The following is a 21,115-nucleotide window of genomic DNA, read 5'->3' on the forward strand; positions in this document are numbered from 1 at the left end:
GAACCAATTATCAGAGACTTCAGTAGAGGGAAGGGATGGTGGGAGAGTAGGGGCAAAGGCAGAAGCAGCCAGCCTGTTGGCAGGCACTGGAAAAATTGGGCCACCTTGCCTGGGCTTGCCCCTGAGAACAGGGCTTGTTGCTTTCAGCAGGAGGTTGTGTGAACGAGTCCATGTGGCTGAGTGAAGGGAGTTTACTGGTGTCCTGATAAACAGCACTGTGTCAGTTTTACCCCTTCTTAAGAAGAACAAATAAGAAAGCAACAATGTTCAGTTTCCCAATTTATTTAATGTTTTAAATGGTGACCCTTCGAGAGTTGGCATAGCTGTGGGCAGCAGAGTTGATGGAGCTTCTGGGTTGAAATTTCCACGCTGGCTTCTTTCTCTGGAGGTGACCCAAGGTCTGTGAAACCTGGTCAGGCTCCTGCCCTGAGATTATTAGTCTTGGAGCTGGTCCTTCCAGCCCCAAGTTGACTTCAGCCCCACCTCTAAGAAGACTGACCAGCAATGCAAATTGACTTTTCCCTAGGGGATGGGTAGCAGGTTGTCAGCATGCTGGGAGCATCTCAGATGTCGGCCACAGGAGGGAAGTGTCCTTCCACCGCCAGCCTGCACAGGTGGGCTTTTGACGCTGCCAGGTTCCCAGCCCACAGTGAAGGTCACCCAGCCTGAGAGGCCCTGCCCAGGAGTATGGGAGGGGGGCGTGCACCCACTTGTGAACTGAGGGTTCCTGCCCTGGCACCCATTCATAAATAGACAAGGGCTCTGCAGTCTGCATTACCCGCCCTCTGGGACCTGCGAGAGGCCAAAGGTCAGACTGAATCAGGAACACCTGGAGCCGGATTCCGTAGGCGCGCTGGTTCCTGACTTCATGTCTCAGGCTCTGGCCTGCCCAGGTTCCAGGGCTCCAGCTGTTCCCTGGGAAGGAAGAAAGGACCTCTTTCTAAATTAGGTCAGAAGATGCCTCCCTTTCCTCCTGTCCTTGTCCCCCTACTGTGCAGGGATAAAGCCACCACCTGCACGTCCCTCAGTCAGAGCCTGAGAACTTTGCCCAGGATCGGAGTGTCCCAGTGCAGCCGCGGAAGCGCCCCCAGCTCTGAGATCCCTTCCTGTTTGCGTTGTGCTGGCTGAACTGCAGAGGCTGTCAGAGCACGCCTACCAGGTAGCCTTGCTTAGCAGTAAAGAGGACTTGAAGAGACAGTGTGAGCTGGGCACTTTTCTACCAATCAGGCCAACTTCGCAGGAGAAACATTTTTTTAAAATCAGAAGCTTTCAACAGATGCCTTTTTACCAATCCAGTCATAGCAATGTTAAATAATCTATGCACACAGGTTCCTTCAGTTCCTTGATGTCTTGGACTCTCTGAGGTGAGGGTATTCTGAGGTTGGGGGCTTTCTTCCCACATGGTTCCCAAGTGGATCTGAAATCTGTTCATTCACTGCATCATGCATGGAGCTCCAGGTGTGACCGGCAGCAGTGTTTCATCCACCAGGTCCTGCAGCACAGAGTCTGTGGTCTTCAGGGTTTTCAGGGGTCCACAAAAATACTGGAGACCTGGAGAAAAAAAAGGATCATCCCCCTCTAAGGAGTTAGATGAGAATTCTGTTCACTGGGAGATGCGGGTCCATTTTAATATGTCTGTGAGAAGGGCTGCCTGGGAGCCACGCAGACCTGACCCCCACCCTGTGGCTGTCCTCAGGGAGCTTCTAAAGTGGAGGTGAAACCAGATGCACAGACACCCGGACGCAACCAGGGCCGTGCCATGAGTGGAGGAGATTCGGGTCAGTGTACAAACACGGTCTGCAGAAGGTAACGATACAACAGTGAGCAGTGAACAGGGAAGAATGTTCTAGGCTGAGGGACCAGCAGATGTGAAGGCCAGAGGTGTGGAAGGAGCCTGGTGCAAGTGGTAACCGAGGTGACTACCCGGCAGGGCTCCTCGCCCTTGGCGCTGTGGATGTGGCTTCCGTCCTGTGCATTCTAGGTGGTTCTACCCAGGAGTGTCCTCCCAACTGTGATGATTGAAAATCTCCTTTCTCCAGACGACTCCAGATGCCCCCTACTGAGAGCCAGTGCTGGGCGGGGAGCGTGGTAGATGGCCGGGGTCTGCCCAAGGGTAGTGGGAGGAGCCCTTCCTGTCTAGCAACCAAGGTCGTGCCTGTCCCAGTGTCCTCTGGTGTGTGTGACGTGCCACATGCAAGAGTGGCCTGCAGGCTCTCTGAGGGGAGTCAGGCCACAGAAGGAAGGTGCCCCCTGAAGCCCCCTTCCCAGCTTTAGTATAGTTTTCAGTGTTGATGCCTTTGCTGGTGGTGTCTGGACAGCTGGGCAGGGCAGCCACACTGTCATGATGATTTGGTCCTGATGCTTCGAGAAGCTTCCCCAAAGGGCCGTCATCAGCAGCTCCCACCTGGAACAGAAGGTGCCCTGTTGCTGGGGAAAGGGCAGGTGGGAGTGCCGAGGTTCGAGGTGTTGGGAGTCCCAGCATCTCCAGTGCAGAACGCTTGCGCCTGTCGGGGGAGTAGGACCCCATCAGGGTCTGAGTTTCAGAGCTGCTCCCCGCCGACGCGAGGGGCCTCCAGAGCGACTGCAGCCTCTCCTGCTGTGACCCTAACCCTAACCCGAAAGTCCCAGGGACTTTCTAATGTTTCCTGACTTTTCATTTGGATTTCAAATCTGCAGAAAGTTCTAAATAATGCAGTGAACACCCCCATGCCCTTTATTTGGATTCACCAAAGTTAACCTTTGCTCACACATTCTGTCTCTGTTCATACTCACACACATCCCACACATATACACACATGCATATACATGCACGTTTACACACACATATATATACATACTCATACATACACAGTGAAGTGAAGTGAAGGTCGCTCAGTCGTGTCTGACTCTTTGCGACCCCATGGACTATACAGTCCGTGGAATTCTCCAGGCCAGAATACTGGAGTGGGTAGCCTTTCCCTTCTCCAGGGGATCTTCCCAACCCAGGGATCCAACCCAGGTCTCCCTCATTGCAGGCAGATTCTTTACCAATTGAGCTATCAGGGAAGCCCAAGCTATGCGGTAAGCCCATACATGCACATTTATACACATATATACCCACTCACATACACACATACACACTGATATATTTACATATATAATACACATATATATACACATACACACCCACACATATACACATACATACATACATATATATGTACAAACATACACAGTCACATATACACATACTCATACACACACCTTTTCCCTGAAACTAGAGTAAGTTGCAAGCATTGAGACATTTCACCCTTATACACTTCAGCCTGTATCTCTTAAGAACCAGAATATTTTACAGTGTGACTACAATGTATTCATTGCACTCAACACATATAATGGTGAAACAATATAATATCTAATAAATACTCCATATTAACTTTTCTCCAGGCTTGTCATGTATTAACTCCGTGGCCTTGTGTGGGTTCCTTGCCTTCTCTGAGCCTTGGTTGTCTCATCTATAAAAAGGGAATAATTCCTACTTTGCAGGCTTGTCCTGAGGACTCGGTGTGCTAAACAGGCCTGACACCGTGCGGCCCCCAGGAAAGCTCTAGCAACCACAGTAATTATCAGTGTTGTTCTGCAAGTGCGCCTGGCCTGACACAGCAGGAAGGAGCTTGGGAGAAGGTTGGCACTTGGGTTGGCGACCTCAGGACTAATTCTTCATCCCGAGCTCATCTCCTAAGACTGCTGCCGCGTCCTGCAAACTCCCTGACCCAAGGAGCCGTGCTCACACCTGTCTCGCGCCTGCCGGTGGAGCGCGGTTCCGGGATGCCAAGCCTGGCTCCAGGCTGAGGAGGTGGAGATGTGGAATTGATTAATTAAGGCAGCTGCTCATGGGGCCCTTGAGTCCGAGAGGCTGCAGTTTAATTACTGAGAGTGGAGCTCACGGAAGTTCTCTCTGGTGCCCCAGTTTCAATGTTGCTGGGGGGCCAGAGGTGCCGCCCCGACTGGGACTCGCAGCCGAGGCTGAGGCCCAGGCCTGCCTCCCTCCACTGGCTCTGAGCGCACCTCTGTCCACCTGCTTGTGTGCTGGAAAGCAGTGTAGCAGAGGGGTCGGGCCTGGATGGTCTGGGTTCAAATCCTGCCCCACAATAGACTAGGGCCTACCAGCTGGGTGAGGGGAGACTGGTATCCTCATTTGTATAATAGGACCTCATAGGGATGTTTGACATGAGGGTTCAGAACAGTGCCCAGCCAGCAGAGTCAGACTGTGTGTCAGCGGTTCCTTTCAAGCAGTGTTCTCCCCTGGGGGGCTTTGGCTACCTCTCGGAACACAGGGCAAAGTCTGGAGACACTCTGGGCTGTCACAGCCGAGGGGCAGGCGCTTTGGGCAGACAGCACAGGATGCTGCTAAATACTCTGCCGCATGCAGGTCAGTCCCCACAATGAAGAGTTATCCAGTCCAGTGTCAGCAGTGCCGGGGTTGAGAAACCAAGGATTCTGGGCAGCACGTGGAGCACGGAAGGAGGTCTTATCTCCCCATCCCTCCAGTTTATCCTTCCTGTGATCCAGTCCCCTCCCCTTCCTCCCCTGGCTCTCATCCCTCCTGGACTGAAGCGCTAGTCCAGCTTCGGTCCAGCTTCCCTGAGCTTCCCTCAGCTTACCCCCTCACCCAATTACCCCACACTCCTGTTCCCCTCCTCCAGCTCAGTTTCTTTACCATAGCATCCGTCTTCTTCCTCCGTACTAGGTTATTTACACATTGATTCCTTTCTATTTTGTTTTGTCTGTTCTCCCCCTCCCTAGAATGTGCATGGGGACTTTTGACTGTGTTTGCACTGCTGTGTGGTGGCTGAGACCCGCTCCAGTGTTCTTGCCTGGAGAATCCCAGGGACGGGGGAGCCTGGTGGGCTGCCGTCTATGGGGTCGCACAGAGTCAGACACGACTGAAGCAACTTAACAGCAGCAGCATGCTGGCTGAGACAGTAAAGAATCTGCCTGAGACAGTAAAGAATGCAGGAGACCTGAGTTCAGTCCCTGGGTTGGGAAGATCCCCTCGAGGAGGGCAAGGCAACCCACTCCAGTATTCTTGCCTGGAGAATCCCCACGGACAGAGGAACCTGGTGGGCCACAGTCCATGGGATCACAAAGAGTCAGACATGACTGAGTGACTAAGCACAGCGCAGCACAACATCCCAGGACCCAGTAAGCGCTCAGTATGTTTATTGATTGTTTGAATGAATGAATTCATTGAATGAATGAATTCATTGTTTGAATGAATGAATGAAGGCCACTTGACTGGCCAGGATGTGAGTTCTTTGCGGTTACTCACGTCATTCCTTCTTCCCAGAGTGCCGCCCACCCCTTACCCCATCCAGTACAGTGTCTCCCAGCAGTGCCCCTAATGTTTCCCAGATCTGGTCAGTTCCCACATTCTGACTCTGTCTCCAGAACACCTTGGGGATGTGCACAGTGGTACCAACTTCCTCTGAAGAGTGAGTCTGCTGTGCTTCCAGAGCTTCTCTGTGAACCCTGGAGCTCAGCCCTGGCTGCTCAGCCTGTCCTCAGGGCCGTCGACAGCAGACTGGAAGCTGGCACGTCAGGCCTCCCCACATCCCCACTTGCAGCCACCCCAGGCTCTGATGCTGCCACTGGCCCACAGTTCCACCTGCCAAAGCGTCCCAGGCCCTCCCATCCTCAACTCACAGCTTGAGGCCCGGCCCTCACCTGGCCCAGCAGGGACCGTCCCTCCAGCCCCATCCCATTTTTCCTCCACCCCTCGGCCACAGGGGTCTCAGACTTAACCTGATTCCCCTGCTTGAACCTCTCCTCCCCTCTCAGGTATGGTCCAGCACCTCCAAGCCCCTTCACTTGCTTCCCAGGCCTCAGCCACATCTTTTTCCTCAGTTTTCCCAAAGGCCTAGCCCCTTCCTGTTTCAAGACCTTTACTTCTGTGTGTGTGTGTGTGTGTGTGTGTGTGTGTGTGTGTGTAGGGGGGGTGTGACTCACACACACACAAGACAACACCTCATTTCCTCACCCTCGGTAATAGCTCAGAAGTCGCCCGCGAGGGGTGCCTGTCCCCAGGGCGAGGTCAGATATCCAGCTCCATGTCCTGGGCACCTTGCACTCCCCACGCCACTCTTCCTTCATTTATCAGAGTGTCTGCAAGCTGTGTTCACCTGGGTGTGACTTGATTCATGCCTGTCTCCCCTGCTCACTAGACTCCATCATCACAGACTGTCACATGCTCACCTGTGTATCCTCAATGCCCAACCCAGGGGGCCTGGCATATAATAAACAAATGCTCAATAATAGTTTGTTCAAAGAATGTCAGTTCCCCATGCCTGCAGTGCCCTTCCCCATCTTCTCTACCAGCAAACTCCTATTCATCCTTCAAGACACAGCTTCAGGGTCTTCCACTGGGAGCTGGTCCCTCCCCTTCCTCTGTGTTGTCACTGAGGTTTGCACATCCCTTTACTCCACCACTTACTACACTAGATTAAGGCCCTGGGTTTTTTCCTGTCACCTCTGAGCTGCTCAGTGGGAAGTCCTGGGCATGGCACCTTACATGCAGTTGGCACTCTTCGAAGTATTCTGTTTTAACCTGACCTATCTTTTTGATTCATTGTTACCTATGATTTGTGTTTTATTTGACTTGTGCAGAGTGGTTTCCTCAGCCATTCAGGTGCCTTCTGGAAGGCAGGCGTAGTGTCCTCTGTATCTCCTGCTTCCTCACCTGACACGAGGCTGTGGACACCTAGAGAGGGTTTACTTTAGTAAATCCTTCTGGAGTCCACATCTTGTCTACTTAAGGTTACGGGGCCCTCGGCAGTTTGAGAGCACTTGACATCCTCTCCCTCATTGTGGACCAGCTAGATAGTTTGTGGGGCTTGGTGGAGGGCCCCTTGTTTAGAAAAATATTCAGAATTTCAAGACGTCGACAGGAGAGCATTAAACCAGGAGTGAGGCCCTTGTGAGTGCCCGGTCCTTTCCTGGTGCCTGGCCTCTCACTTATGAAACCAGCCCCAATCTCCTTGCCTCTCTCAAGGGAAGACATGGCGGAGGTCCTGATTTCCTCTTGACCAGTGACAAAATGCAGGGCCCAGAAGGCAGTGACCGACCTCAGGTTGCATGGTTGACCAGGGACAGAACTGAACTGGAAACAGAGTCCTGCTCCAGGGCGTGCTCACTGTCTCTGCTGGCTCTGGGGCCCTGGAAGCCTTGAGACTCTGTTTCCTCCTCTGTAAACTGGGGACATTGACCCGATCATCAGATGGCAAATGGGTCAGCTGGTGTGAGTCCCTGCATGGTCCCACCAGGAGCTCCCGCATCCCTCAGATGCCCTCTCCTTCAAGTCACGAATCCTCGGTTCCTCTCTGCACCTTGGACAGTCTGACCCCGGTAGACAGTAGGGGGCTAATTGGCTGTTGTGATAGCTGGAGAAATTAAAGCCCCTCAGAAGTGGAAGAAGGTTGTCTCTTTTCATCTCCTTTTGAAAGAATGTGGGGACTTGGGTAGACATTTCTCCAGGGAGCCTTGGTATTTTGGAACTTTGATGTCTAGAGGAATAAAGGAGCAATTAATTGCTATAAATGTCTTTCCCGAAGGGTAGGCTGAGGGTGGAAGAGGTGGCAGTGGCAGGTGACTGCTCTTCCTTCCCAGGGCCATCGGCACTGCTTGAAGGGCTCTGCAGACCAGAGACCCAGGGCCAAAGCAGCGCCTACCTATAGCAGAGGCTTCTGAAATCTCACTTTCTCTGAAAAACACGTGTTCCTCAGCTTCTTGGGTACGTGAGTAGCTTTCTTTGCAGGATAGCTGAAGACAGATGGGTTGCAGAGCTTCCTCTGGTCTCTTAGAATAGGATTCTCAATTATCCAGAGACATCTGTCCTTACCGTGGGCTGAAAGCCTGAAGTCCAGGTGGAAGCCCACGTGCCGCAGTGAAGAGGGGACAGGCGGGCGAGACTTGGGTGCCCCTGCCGGCTTCACCCTGTGACTCTGCCCACCATCCGCAGCCTTGCTCCTGCCCTGTTAACCTGCAAAGGACCCAAACCATGAGGTTGTGTGTGGGAGGCAGAAGAAGAAAAGAGAATGTTCTCTGATTCCTGGAAGAGGTGTGTTTAGGGCCAGCAGATGTGTGGCCAGGCTAACAGGCTGTAAATTATGTGCAACTGTAGAGCATGCGTGTGCGAATCTGTTTCTCTGTGAGAGGAGGGGAGAGAGAACTTATTTTTCCATATACAACTGTAGGTATTCCCAAAGCACAGAAACCCCACGCACATCTGAGCTTACAAAATGGGTGGGGCGCCAAGGTACCTAGCCTGGCTGGTTGCGTTGTCGGGTGGGTGGGACACCTTCTTGGGCAGGTACTTGCCCACCAGCTGGCAGGAGTGATTCACACAGGTGCTCGTCGTCTCCCAGCACGGCTCCCAGTCGGCTGGGTGACTAACCCCAGGGGAGAAGGGTATGTGGCGACCTGCTTTGGCCGGAAATGACAGGAGTCCACAGCTGCAATCAGCACCTTATCCCAGAGGTGCTAGTGCAAGTTCCTGGGCTGGCCAGACACACAGGTATTTCCGGACTGCCGCGTGGGGCCCATCGCCATGAGCTGCTCGCCAGCCAGCCTGTGTCTCTCAGCACGGGGTGTGGACTCCTTCAGCCGCTCCCATGACCCGTTCTCTGTTTCCACAGGGCGGCATCTTCCTATTTCTCCCCGGCCACGGCCCGCCTGTCACAGTTGAGTATCTGGAGCACCGCTGAGCTCACAGTTGAGCACCATTTGCCTCAAGTTGATTTCCAGAAGCAGGTAAGAACTCCAGGGGCAGGACATCTGGTAACCTGTCCATAGGTCAGTGCTGGGGAGGGTCCTGCCTTGGGTACCGGCTCCTGGGCTGACCGTGAAGTGGGCACATCTTGTGTCCTTTCTTCATTGTCCCTAATGATGCTCATGGCTTCAGCTGGGTGGGCTCTTAACGGTGTGCTTTGTGCTTTTGTTGATGTCTTTTAGGCTGTTAAGATATGTGTAGTCTGAATTAATATTTTATATAAGCTCCATGAAGTACACCATTATATGGTGGTGTATTTTCATGCAATGTAGATACTGTACAGTTGTAAGAATAAATTTTGAAACATGAGCATGTAAAATATAGCAGAATTTTTTAAATGGACAAAACAAAAGGCAAGTGTCGGGATCCGTGGGGCAGAGGTAGCTTTTGTATCTACAGGCCCCTACTGCTGTCTGGCCCAGCCTGCAGTTACTCAGCGTTTATAATACAAGCGGGTGCTAGACTACCCTGGGTATAAATGTATATTCCAGTTTGTGTAAGTGTGGGTGTTAAACAGCATCAGCTTCAGGTTTATCGGTAAAAATGAGGGCAGGGGACTGTGTTTGTCATGGGGAAGCCAGCTTTCAGAGCCATTGATCAATTGGGTCTGACGGCCGCACATCCCCTTCCCGGGTCTTTCCAGCACTGCCTCCTGAGTCTTCCACTTTGAGGGCAGCTGCTTCCGAGCTGGGGCTCATGTGCACAGAGTGGGTCCTTCTAATCTCTGGGCAGGAGCGTGGTATCTCACAGATGACCTCCATGGCTCCGAGAAGCAGCGCCTCCTCCCAGGCCATGACCCACTTTTGTCACTTTTTTGGGGGGGAAGGGAGATGTAATTGCTTTACAATGTCATATTAGTTTCTGCTATACAATGAAGTGACTCCTTCCCAGTGGTTGGGAACCCCTTCCTCACTGTCTTTCACCCACCAGTCTTCCTTCAGCAGAGATGAGGGCTCAGAAGCAACAGCAGTGTGTGTATGACATGTTTGGGGGGCTTGTGGACATGTCTGCATGTTCCAGTGAATGTACAGACCTCAGTTTCTCTGAATTGTGTGTGTCCCAAGCAGATGTGATTTTCTGGAACCATGCCCACTTTCCCCATGACCTCTGACATCAGTGGCATGTCATCCACTCAACCACAACCTCTCCCCTCACCTCGCCGTTTGTTTGGGTACTCGACAGCTGCCCATATCTATCCATTTTCTGTTTTTTGGCCTTTCCCTGGTGAGCCTCCAGAATATTCTGCCTTCAGAGAGGGAGCAGGTCTCCCTCTCTGGGCAGTTAACACACAAGGATTTTCTTAGGATGTAGGACAAATGCGCCCTCATCTCAAGTGGTGGGATGTTTCCAGCATCACCCGGAGAACACAATTGAGAAGCGGATCTCACAGCTGAGGACCGAATAAATGATTAACGTGTCCAAATTCACTGTAGTTTGGGCTTATGTCATTTAAACATGCTTCAGTGGAGACCAGTTCTTGATCCCTGCAGGGGAAAGTAAGAATTCTCTAGTGAAGTTAATCTGATGTCTGTCAAAATTGTGATGAAGACCTAATAGCATGTTCACTTGGATAGGTGCCAAACCCAAACACTCTGTAATGAACTCATAGCACAGCAGCAACTGAAAGGTTGGTGGTGTTTGGGTTCATTGTGATTTATTCTCTTCAGTTTTCTCCCGAACGTTGGCGCCCTGGATGCAGATTCTGTTGAGGACGAGATTGTAAATCAGTCCTGATGTTCCTGTCCATCAGGATTGGAGTGTGGAGGGTGGGAAGGTGCGCTTATGTAACCATCTGCCCTGATGCAGCCCTGGGTGTTCCCTCTGTCAGGCAGCAGCACAGAGTCAGCTCTAGCTAGAGCTGAAAGAATCCTAGAAGACCAGAATTTTCAGGAATGGCAGGAGTCTTCCCCAAGGAAAGACAGTTTAAGAACCAGTCTCTCCCAGGGAAGCATCATGGGGGCATGACCCAGCCCCAAAGACCCGTTCAGGTACCAAGGACACCCCAGGCCCAAGGCTGGGTTTGTAAGGCCCCCTGGTAATCACAGCATGAGTGTGTGGCAGGGGATCCTAGAGGGTAGTGAGTGTGGGGGTAGTGAGTGTAAGAGGATTGGGCAGTGAGTACAGAACACCAAGGGTAGGGTTATTGGGAGGAGCAAGATTCTGTGAAATAGACCCAATATAAAATGGTTTCCCAGGTGGCTCAGCACTAAAGAATCTGCCTGCCAATGCAGAAGACTCTGGTTCCATTCCTTGGTTGGAGAAGATCCCCTGAAGAGGGGAATGGCAACCCACTTCAGTATTCTTGCCTGGAGAATTCCATGGACAGAGGAGCCTGGTGAGCTACAGTCCATGGGATCTCAAGAGCTGGACAGGACTTAGCAACTAAACAACAGCAATAACAAAATGATTTTGCACACGTTTACACACACACACACTGTCCTGTTGGTTCCGAGCTCTCACACCTCTGCTGGAGGAAGCCTGGCTAGTCAGAAAAGGCCAGTGAGGAAGGGACTCTCGACCTTTGTGAAGCCAGCATCCCAAGGTCCTGGGTTGCTAAGCAAAACCGAGAAGTGTCCTTAGCTAGATGGAGCTGGCCCCTGAACGGGGGGACAGAGCTTGCTCTGGGGGGACTGAGGGTGGTCTGTGACAGCAGGAGGTCACAGGGTTCAAGCCATGGCTAGGGTGGCTTGAACCAGAAGGGCCTTTTGGGGGCTTGTGCTGGGGTTTGGGGGCAGACAGCACTGGAGCTCTGGTTCTTTTGTGTGTGGCGACACCTAGTGGCCATTCCCTTGTCTTCCACAAGAAGACAGTCAACTGACCATCAGCCCTTGGCCACAGTACAGAATCAGAGGGCTTTTATCCCTGGAAGCCCTCACTCCCAGTTCGGAGGCTTCATGGAGAATTTCAATGTCCTCGGAGAACATGACAGCCCAAAGCAGACAAGTTACTCAGGAACAAGAGTATTTGGGAAAGCTGAGTTTGGTTATGGAGACTGGATTAGAGATTTGCATTCAGCCCTAGGAAGATTGAAGGCAAAAGGAGAAGGGGGCAACAGAGGATGAGATGGTTGAATGGCATCACCCACTCAATGGACATGAATCTGAGCTAACTCCAGGAGATAGTGAAGGACAGGGGAGCCTGGTGTACTGCAGTCCATGGGATCGCAAAGAGTTGGACATGATTTAGCGACTGAACAACAAATTTGACTCTAAGTGATGTGGATATTGTTGCATGGGGTGGAGGGGGGACCCCAGAGGCCAGACCTCACGGGCTTTCTGGACTGTCCCTTCAGCCACCCGGGCTCAGGCTGTGGGAGGAATGGGTGAGTGAAGCACCTGTGGCCCCAGCCCCTCAGCCGGTGCAGAGACACAGTCATTGAACACCCAGCAGGTGCCCTCAGGAAGCAGGACGAGATGGGGCAGCTGGACAGGAGGGCCTGGGCAGGGGTGCACCACCTGCTTGGATCACGGTCAAGAAAGGCTCCCCCAGAAGCCTTCTAAGCGAGGCCTGGAGACCCCGGGGCAGAGGCTGGTGGGGTAGGAGCCTCGAGGCAGGTCCTGGACACCGGCAGGGAGGCGGGAAGGGGAGGGGAGCAGGGGAGGAGTGGGAACAAGGAGGCAGGGCCAGCCTGCGGGGTCCCAGCGAGGACATGAAATGTATCCTGGCATAAGCTGAAGTGAGGAGAAATGTCATGTGTTCTGCTTTGTTAAAGTGATCATTCTGGCTACTTGTGTGGGGTGGGGGAGGCGCGAACACATCAGCAGGTGGAGGAGCGATCCCCCATAACCAAGCCATCCCACTCAGCTATGCTGGGAAGTTAGGACTGTCCCTACACTGTGCACCTGGCCCGGGGGATGCCCCGGCGGATGGCCAGCTGCTGCTCATTCAAGGTCCTTCTGGAGGCAGCTCACCCCTCCTTCCCCATTACCAGTTGTGAATCGGGCCCTTTTCTGAGCCCGGAGGTGACGAGGGGCACACAGTGGAAGAGGAACGTGGGTTTTGGTGGTGGAAGGAAGGCCCCGTAAGGCACTGCATCGAGCGCAAGGCTGCCACGAACACATTTTGCACTTTGCCCTGTTGTACGGGCTTCAGGGCAGGAGCCCCTGTTAGCTTTGACAGGCGCCTCCAGGGAGGCTGCTGCCCAGGGCTCTGCTGCATTTCTGAGCCTGCCTTTCACCCAGGAGAACTGGCCTTTCCTGGGCTCGCTGGCCCCTGAGGGATGGACGGTGTGAGGAGTGTTTCTCCTGCGAGCGCAGCTCCTTGGCACCAGGGCTGCCGAGGCTCCACCCCCACCAGCTGCTGCGTTATTTCTGACTCATCCAGGAGTTACAAGTGTGTAACCCAAACCCCTCCACGCCCGGCTTCCTCCCCACTGGCTCCTCCTGGAGGGAGGAAACCCCAGGACTTCTCTCCCGGGACCTCGCCACTGCAGGTCGGGTCCCCACTGCACCTGAACGCACTGCTGCCCGCAGGAGCTGCCCTGTGACAGGTGGGTGGGCGGGCGAGGGCAGCAGCCGCGAGCCCGGGCGGGTGTCTGTGCCCGCAGCCCCGAGCTCGCCGTCCCCATCGAGGGATTCCTTGGAGCCCGGCCCGGGAGCCGGCCTCTCGAACGTCAGAGACTTATGCAGAGGGAGCTGTCTTGGTGTCTGGGGGCTGGGTACTGATCCCACGGCTTCTCCAGCTACAGGCCCCAGTCAGCTGCCTTGATTGTGTCATGTTGCTCCTCATGGAAGCTGCCTGCTTTGAGAGCTGGGGACACTTGGGGTTTTGTGCAGCATATCCCCTGGGCTTGTCCTAGCTGGAGCCTGGCTGAGGGGGCGACTAGAAGGGGATGCTGGTCAGGAGTCTGGGTCAGCTCAGCCCCCGGGGGCCCAGCAGCCCCATGCACAGAAGAGACTGGCCACCAGCGCCTGCTGCGAGGAGTGGTGGGGTGAGGGCGGGTAGCTGCTCGGGCTGGCTGTTGGGCCAGCAGGGTTGAGGGAGGGACTGGCAATTCGCCTCCACGCCGGGCTCTCAGAAACGAGCCCCTGAGGCATCGTGGGCTGCCTGACACCTCCTGCCCGCGTGCGGGTCTGTGTCGTCCTGACACCGTCCCCTGCCCCCGTGCTTCTCACTCCGCAGCAGTCCCCAGAGCTGGCCAGGGGATGAACCGCGAGGGGGCCCCCGGGAAGAGTCCGGAGGAGGTGTACATTCAGCAGAAGGTCCGAGTGCTGCTCATGCTGCGGAAGATGGGCTCCAACGTGAGTGCCTGCAGGGCGTCAGGCAGCAGGGCCCCTGGGGAGGGCGCCTGCCGCAGGCAGCCAGAGGGCCACAGCCACCTTCCGTAGCCATGGTCTGGGGAGGGGGTTGCGGGGGCTCTGCTTAGGCTGTGGCCGATTCAGGCTCCCGGGCACAGACACCAGCATGTCTAGTCCTGCCGGCCCTGCAGGACAGTCTTCCTACCCCCTATGCCAAGCTTGGGCCAGGCGGGTGAGGTTTTCTAAAGGCCCTGACCTTCCTTTCCTCCCCTCTCCCAAGAGCCTTCTTTTCCAGGGGACAGGATCACCCGAGAGGGCAGGGGGGCTCTCCGAGCCTGGCCTGCCCTACGCTGGAATCCCTGTTCCAGATCTAATCCCAGTGGCAAGCCCTGTGGGCCCAATGGTCCAAGCTTCAGGGGTGGGAGCAGAGGGGTCAGAATCTCACCCTGGGATGGCAAGGTCACATCTCAAGAATAGAGGCCGAGGGAGAGGAAAAGGAGGCACCCCTTGGGGATGAAGCCAGTCTGAGCAGGTGCCTCCAGGGGCAGTTGTGAGCCACCTCTCACCCGGCTCTCTCATCCTTGCAGCTGACGGCCAGCGAGGAGGAGTTCCTTCGCACCTACGCGGGGGTGGTCAACAGCCAGCTCAGCCAGCTGCCCCAGCACTCCATCGACCAGGGTGAGTCCATCGACCAGGGTGAGTAAGGGCCTGCATGCCCTTCCCAGGGGCAACAAGCAGTGGTTCCTTTAGAATGCATAGCTCCAGCCCTTGCAGACGGGTGATCCCCGAGAGAGAGGGAGAGGTTTGGGGCAGACAAGGAGGGGCTGAAGCTCCCCCCACCCACACAGCTAACCCTGGATGGCGGCAGCCTCTAAGCGTGGAGTCTGGGGTGCCTCCTCAGCCTCTGGGCTGGTCCCTTTTTCCCCAGGTGGGAGCCAAGGACCCAATCAGGTAATGGGTGGGGGAAATCCCTTTTGGGCCTGGCGGAGGAAGAAGTGGAGGTATCTGGGGGCCCTGTAACTGCAGAGGCTCTTGTGGTTGCATGTCTTTAGCCTTTGCCTGACCCCTGTCCACCCTGTTCAGGACAAGAAAACCACCCTTGTGTGCAGCGGCCTGGCCTGGTCACAAGCTTTAGGGTGGCTGCTGTGTTCCTGGCTGTGCCCCGGGGGGTGGCCCCAGTGGCCCTGCAGGTCTCTGTGTGCCTGAGGGAGTTACTTCTCTCTTGAGCACCCTCAGCCAGCGGTAATGATAGTAGTGGGTAACACTGAGTGATTGTTGTCTAGCAGGCTCAGGCTGAGTGCTTGATACACGTCATTACATTTAACCTAAAGAGCTACCAGCTGTGTTACTTCTACTTAGCAGGCAAGAAAACTGGAGTTCAGAAGCAGTAAGCCACTGCAGCCAGTTCATGCTGCCAGTTACTGGGAGGGCCCAGAATGCAAACCTGCAGCTAGACTGCAGGGCTGGGTTCCACTCTGCCCTGGAGCCCAGGACCCTGCCCACCATCTTCATTCAGTCCTTTCCTTTTGTTCTTCTTAACACTGGCTTGGAATTATTGGCTATGAAATCATGCAGCCAGGAGCCTGCCTGGTGTGAGCAGGCTCCCAGGAGCTGGGCCCTGGTGGGCGTGTTTGCTGACCCCCAAGGCCAGGGAGGAGAGCCACTCTGGCACACAGGCCAGCTTTTCTTGAGGCTGCCCTTGTTCCCCTGGATGTCACAGGCAGGGCTCTGCCCTGGCACAGGGCCCGGTTCCCGAGCTCTGACGCTGGGTGTGACCCGGCCTGTGCACCCAGCTCAGCAGAAATGTACAGGGTGTTCCAGCGGCTCCAACAGCTCCCGGGTCGGCCGCTCACCCCGGCCACACTCATGCCACAGCCTGTTCCACACCAGCTGCACTGTCAGCCACCGCTGGGAGAGGAGGAGATGAGGGGTGTGTCCCTGCCCCTGTCCTGGGATATCTCTTGTGGGAGAGGCCTTTTCTTTTCTGGGACTGATCTGGGTTTTAGTGTGGGTCCCTCTTGCCTTCTGAAACCTTCCTCCTTTCTGAGTTCCTGGGGCTTCACATTTTCTGCCAGCCTGGTCTTGGGCTAACCTGACTTTGAGCTCTGGTTCTAAGACTACCTCTAGAAGAATGCTGTTAATGGGAAAAATCAAAAGAAGCTATAAAACTGTATGTCAGTGTAGAAAACACTACCACATGTACTCCCCTGCCCCCCCCCATATCCACATACTCATGCATAGAACAGAAGTAGCGGAAAGAATATTTAGCAGGTTGTTCATAGAAAATTTTGATAGAGGGTGGGACCATATAAGGCACCTTGAGTTTCTGCGTCAAACACTTTTTGCTAAAACTAATTTTTTAACGTTGCATGTACTTTTTTTTTTTTTTGACAATAAGGGGAAGTGTTTTTTTTAAGTCTCTGAACTTTTATTTTTGGTTTTCTAGTTTTCTTTCTTTTCTTTCTTTCTTTCTCTTTTAAAAATTGAAGTATAGTTGATTTACAATGTTGCATTATTTCCTCCTGTACAGCAAAGTGATTCAGTTATGTACATATATGCATTCTTTTTTTAATATAGTTTTCCATTATGGTTTATCATAGGATACTGAATATAGCTCTGCACTAAAGAGTAGGACCTTGTTGTTTAAAGGGGAAGTTGTAAAAAGTACTTTTTATCTTGCTTGGCTAAACCAACAATTGGAAACAAACTCTGTTGAGTTATTTAAGGCAGTCACGGTGACCTTACCTGGCCTGAAACTGCTGAGCAGTCAGGAGTGAGCTGTGGGCGTGTGGCTGTGAATTTGTGGTGCTGGAATCCGGACCCTCCCGGGTTTGGGGCGTCCGCACACAGCCAGGCTGGCCTTGTACTTCTCTCTCCCAGGAACAGACTCCTGGGACTAAACCTGGAGCCGGGGGAGATTATCTGGGGAGATGGTTCTCTGCTGCTGGGGTGTCCTTCAGTCTGCCCCTCCTCCCACGGTCACCTCTGACCTGAACCACTGAGAAAACAGGCTGCAGAAGGGCCTGAAGGAGAATTCCCTGGAGTGTGAGTTGGAAGGGGGGAGGGGTCAGCAGTGCCTGGAAGAGCTTCCGGAGCACACTGTATTTCCTTTATCTCTTCCACTGTGGAGGTTCAAGCATGAGAACAGGACCCTACATTTCTGGCCACGCCGTTGGGCCACGTGGGGCTCGAATAACATTCTAGCTTGTCCACTTTCTTCAGCAGAGCTGCCCTCAGCTGATGCCACAGGGCCTGTTGCTCTCAGAGGCTCAGGTGCAGCCCAGGTGGCAAAAGCCCAAGATCATTGCTTCCATTGCTCAGGACACCAGCATGAAAAGCCCAGAAAGGCCTAGGAACATTTGGGGTGGTGGGCAGGGCAGTCCCAGAGAAGTCTGGTGTGCGCGCCTCCTGCCACTAGGTGGCACTGTCTCTCAGCAGATGCCCTCGCTCTGCTCCTGGGAGCCCTTGCAGCTCTTAACTCTGCTGTACCAGCTGCCCTCGGTAGGGGGCCTGGGCCGCCCCATCACCGGTTAGCGTCCTAGGGTCCTGCCCACCACCTTAGACCTGCCCATGCTTCTCCTCTGGGGCTGGAGGGGTCTGGTATCAGGAGCACTGCTTGCCCTCCCCAGACCCAGGGAAGAGAGCAGGCTGGGCATTGCTCCCCCCAGCCCCAGATCCCATCCTTCCCTCGGTGAACGTGTCTTCAGTACCTGCTGGGTGCAGACAGCTGCTGGAGACCCTAGTGCACAGGCCTGCACCTTACGGCCTCATCGACTGGTTCCAGCAGAGGCTGCCAGTTGCCCCTGCTACCCTGTACTGAAACGGGGATGGACCTGCCTGGCCTCTGCTAATCCGAGACCACCCTCGAAGTCTCTCAGTGGCTTCCTACTGCCTTGAGGATACAATCCAAACCCCTTAGCCATGATGTGTGGGACCCCCTGCCCCTACTACCTCCCCCGCCCTCGCCCCCCCCACCCCACCTACCTCCCCGGCCCTCGCCCCCCTCCACCTACCTCCCCCACCTCCGTCCCAGACACCAGGACCTCATACTCCATAAACAGCCACACTGAGTGGATTTCTGCTCCTGTCTCAAGCCTTGTGCATTCATGCCTTCCTGTCCCCGCATGTGCCTCTCGATGGCCAGGAGCCCAGTGCTGACTCGCCCCCTCCCCTGCCCCCCTCAGGCTGGGCCAGGCCCTCCTGTGGTCCCCACCGCACACTAGCACCTCAGCTGTGCTGCTCCGCACGCTGTTACCTGGTCCAGCTCTGGACCAGCTCTGAGCTCCTGTGGTTTCCCTCTTCGCATTTGTGGGGCTTGGCCCCCCAGGCCCCCAGCATGTTCTTGGGTGAATGAATAGACTGCCCTCTGGGTCTGGAAGCTCAGAGTCCCCAGAAAGGCAGAAACGTGAAGCGCTGTCTCCTGGTCCCCATGGTGGCCGAGCAGACCCGACAGCTGAGTTTGAACCAAAGGCAACCAGTGCTTCTCTGGGAAGATCACTTTGCTGAGAAGGCCCAGCTGTAGGCTGGGGGACAGAGAGCTGTAGCTTCCGGAAGCAGGCTCAACAGAATGCTGAGTTCGTTCCTTGCTTGTTGTCAGTGCTGTTCAGTCTGTACCATATATTGATAATTTTTCCTGGCTGTGAAAGAATGCATACTCATCACTGAAAGTGGTTGGGAAAGATAGAAACAGCAGAGGCGCCTAAAGGATTGACTGCAAATAGCTGAATGCATTACCTTGCATTAGTTAACCAGCAGGCTTTTTAAAAAAATATGCATGAATTTCCATTACAAAGTTGTAATGGATTTCCATACAATGTAAACATTATGATATCCATTTTAGCTTCCATTTTTTTACTTAGGATAATTTTGTTGTTTAGTCACTAAGTCATGTTTGACTCTTTTGCAACCCCCTGGACTGTAGCCTGCCAGGCTTCTCTGTCCATGAAATTCTCCAGGCAAGAATACTGGAGTGTGTGGCCATTTCCTTCTCCAGGGCATCTTCCTGACCCAGGGATTGAACCCATGACTCCTGCATGGCAGGCAGATTGTTTGCCATCAAGCCACCTGGGAAGCCTACGAGAATTTTACCATGGCCTTAATTTTCGAGAAAGCAATTTAGCAATCACATGATATGCAGCCATGTGGCTGTGCCATCATTTTTTGACCGATCCTTTACTGTTGGACATGTGATTCTCATCTTTGCTTTAATTAATAATTTTATAAATAAATAAATAATTATTAATTAATTAATTTCTTGAGCTCCTACTGTGTGTCAGGTTCTGTGTCAAGTAGCACATAAAGTTATCCCAGGGAATCCTCCCAACAGGGCTGTGAGGCAGGGGTGATCACAGCCCCACTTTCCTAATGGAAAAACAGACCCTGAGATGTTGAGTGAGATGCTCAAGGCCATAGAATCAGTTGTGTGGTTCCTGTCATGTGGTTCTAGATGTGGCTTACAGGCCATGTGTGTTTCCAAGCATAACAGTGTTTTACCGGAGGGGCAGGTGTGATGGAGGTGGTTAGCATGGCATTTCAAGAGGGCATCAAAAAGTTGGAAGGGTTTCCTGGTGCTGTTTTCTGGACTTCACCTCCAGGCCCCTTTAAACGTGTTCACTCTAAGCTCTGGGTCTCTCCCTGACCCAGAGCTGCTTCCAGGATGAACGCCTGGCCAGTGCCAGTTCTAGGCCCCCAGCTCACTTGGCAGAATCCTCCTTGTGGCCATTCACCTGCAGACCTGCCATCTTCCAGCCATGCTCCTGTGGACCCTCATCTGGCCGTCCCGGAGCTGGAGAGACCCCATCGAGACATGGCCCCTTGTGTTAAGGAAGCCCGCATCCTTTCTCTTGCCCTGGAGCTGTTCTTGCCCTCTTCTTGGCGTTGGCGTGCTGGCTCCCCCAGCCTGTTCCAGCCTCTGTCTGATCACACTCTTTCTCAAAGAGACTTTCCAGGGAAGGTCCCCAGCCTGAGCCAGCTGGGCAGTCCCGGGGCACTGCTGGCTTTCCCCCGTGGAAGCCAAGGCTGCAGGCTCTGAGTCTGCAGCCAGAGAGCCTAAAATAGGTCATTTGGTCTCAGGGTTACACTGAGAGCCTTGTTAAAATAGCTGTGGTTGTGAGCAAGCCAGCGGGGAGCCAGGGCCTCAGGGGAGGGGAGGGCAGGGCAGGGCTCACCCCACCCAGTGCATAGCTCCTCCAGGGATCAAGCAGGATCACCCCTCTACACGTCACCCCTCTTGACCCTCTTCAGCAGCGCAGTGTCACAGCCAGCGTCCTTCCTGGAATCCTCTCCTACACCCTCTGGCCTCTGCTCTTGGGCTGCCTCTGCCATGCTGTCTGCCCTTCCAGGGTTGGCCCCGACCTCCTCCTCTGGCTCCTGAACTGCCTGCGCATCTTTGCTTCCACGGAGCCCTTGTCACATCTCATCGGGAGTCCATGGTCCAACTCCGGCCCCGAGTGGGCTCTCTCCCATCGCCTTGTGGACAGAGGCTCCCTCTCTGTGCAGACCAGCTGTCCAGGTGCCAGGACCCCTCTCTGCCCACATGTGGCTCCCAGGCTTCTCCCAGGGCCTCCAGGTAATGACCAAGTCTGGATGAAATTGCAGGCAGGCCCTGGGAGAATGCCAGTCAGTGGGGTGGGAAGCTAATCTTTTTAAACTTTAATCAACACTTTCATGAGAATTACTTGTAACCTAATAATGATAAACGTGAACTAAAAAAAATCTCATATAAATTGAATTCAACTGAAAAAGTCAACCAGGAAGACTTGATAGGAGATAACTTGTATCACAGAAAAAGAAAAAGGTTTAAGAAAGGGTGAGGATCACGCTGAGCAGCAGGCTGGTAGCTCTGTTCAGCATCTGGCTCTGGCTTGTGAAGGGTTGCCTTGACCCTCCCTCCTTCACTGGTGTGACGTCTGCTATCGTGTGGAGCTGAGAGCAGGGACCTCCAAGCCCTGTGCACCTCTGTACCTTCCTCCTGACACCTGCTTGGGAGAGGCAAACCTCTGTCCTGGAGAAGAGCATCAGGGGCCCCTGGGGTCAGCAATGGCTCCTTCTGGCACACAGTCACCCACTGATC

At 54.0% G+C, this 21,115-nt stretch overlaps 1 protein-coding gene across 4 annotated transcripts in view; it reads left to right on the plus strand.

Annotated features, from left to right (window-relative positions):
• The window catches only part of CTNNBIP1 (catenin beta interacting protein 1), a 46,894-nt gene that overhangs the window by 14,625 nt on the left and 11,154 nt on the right, over positions 1-21,115 (plus strand). The window contains exons 2-4 of one of the 4 annotated variants that reach the window (XM_069545742.1): positions 8,673-8,787; positions 13,928-14,046; positions 14,631-14,721. In XM_069545742.1, the coding sequence (XP_069401843.1) occupies positions 13,951-14,046; positions 14,631-14,721 (187 nt within the window). In that variant the 5' untranslated portion in view covers positions 8,673-8,787; positions 13,928-13,950. Of the gene's footprint in view, positions 1-8,672; positions 8,788-12,896; positions 13,296-13,927; positions 14,047-14,630; positions 14,740-21,115 lie in introns of those variants that run through there. The other 3 variants (XM_069545740.1, XM_069545743.1, XM_069545741.1) reach the window with 3 other exon arrangements.

Source organism: Ovis canadensis, chromosome 12, assembly GCF_042477335.2.
Source record: "Ovis canadensis isolate MfBH-ARS-UI-01 breed Bighorn chromosome 12, ARS-UI_OviCan_v2, whole genome shotgun sequence".
Classification (NCBI taxonomy): domain Eukaryota; kingdom Metazoa; phylum Chordata; class Mammalia; order Artiodactyla; family Bovidae; genus Ovis; species Ovis canadensis.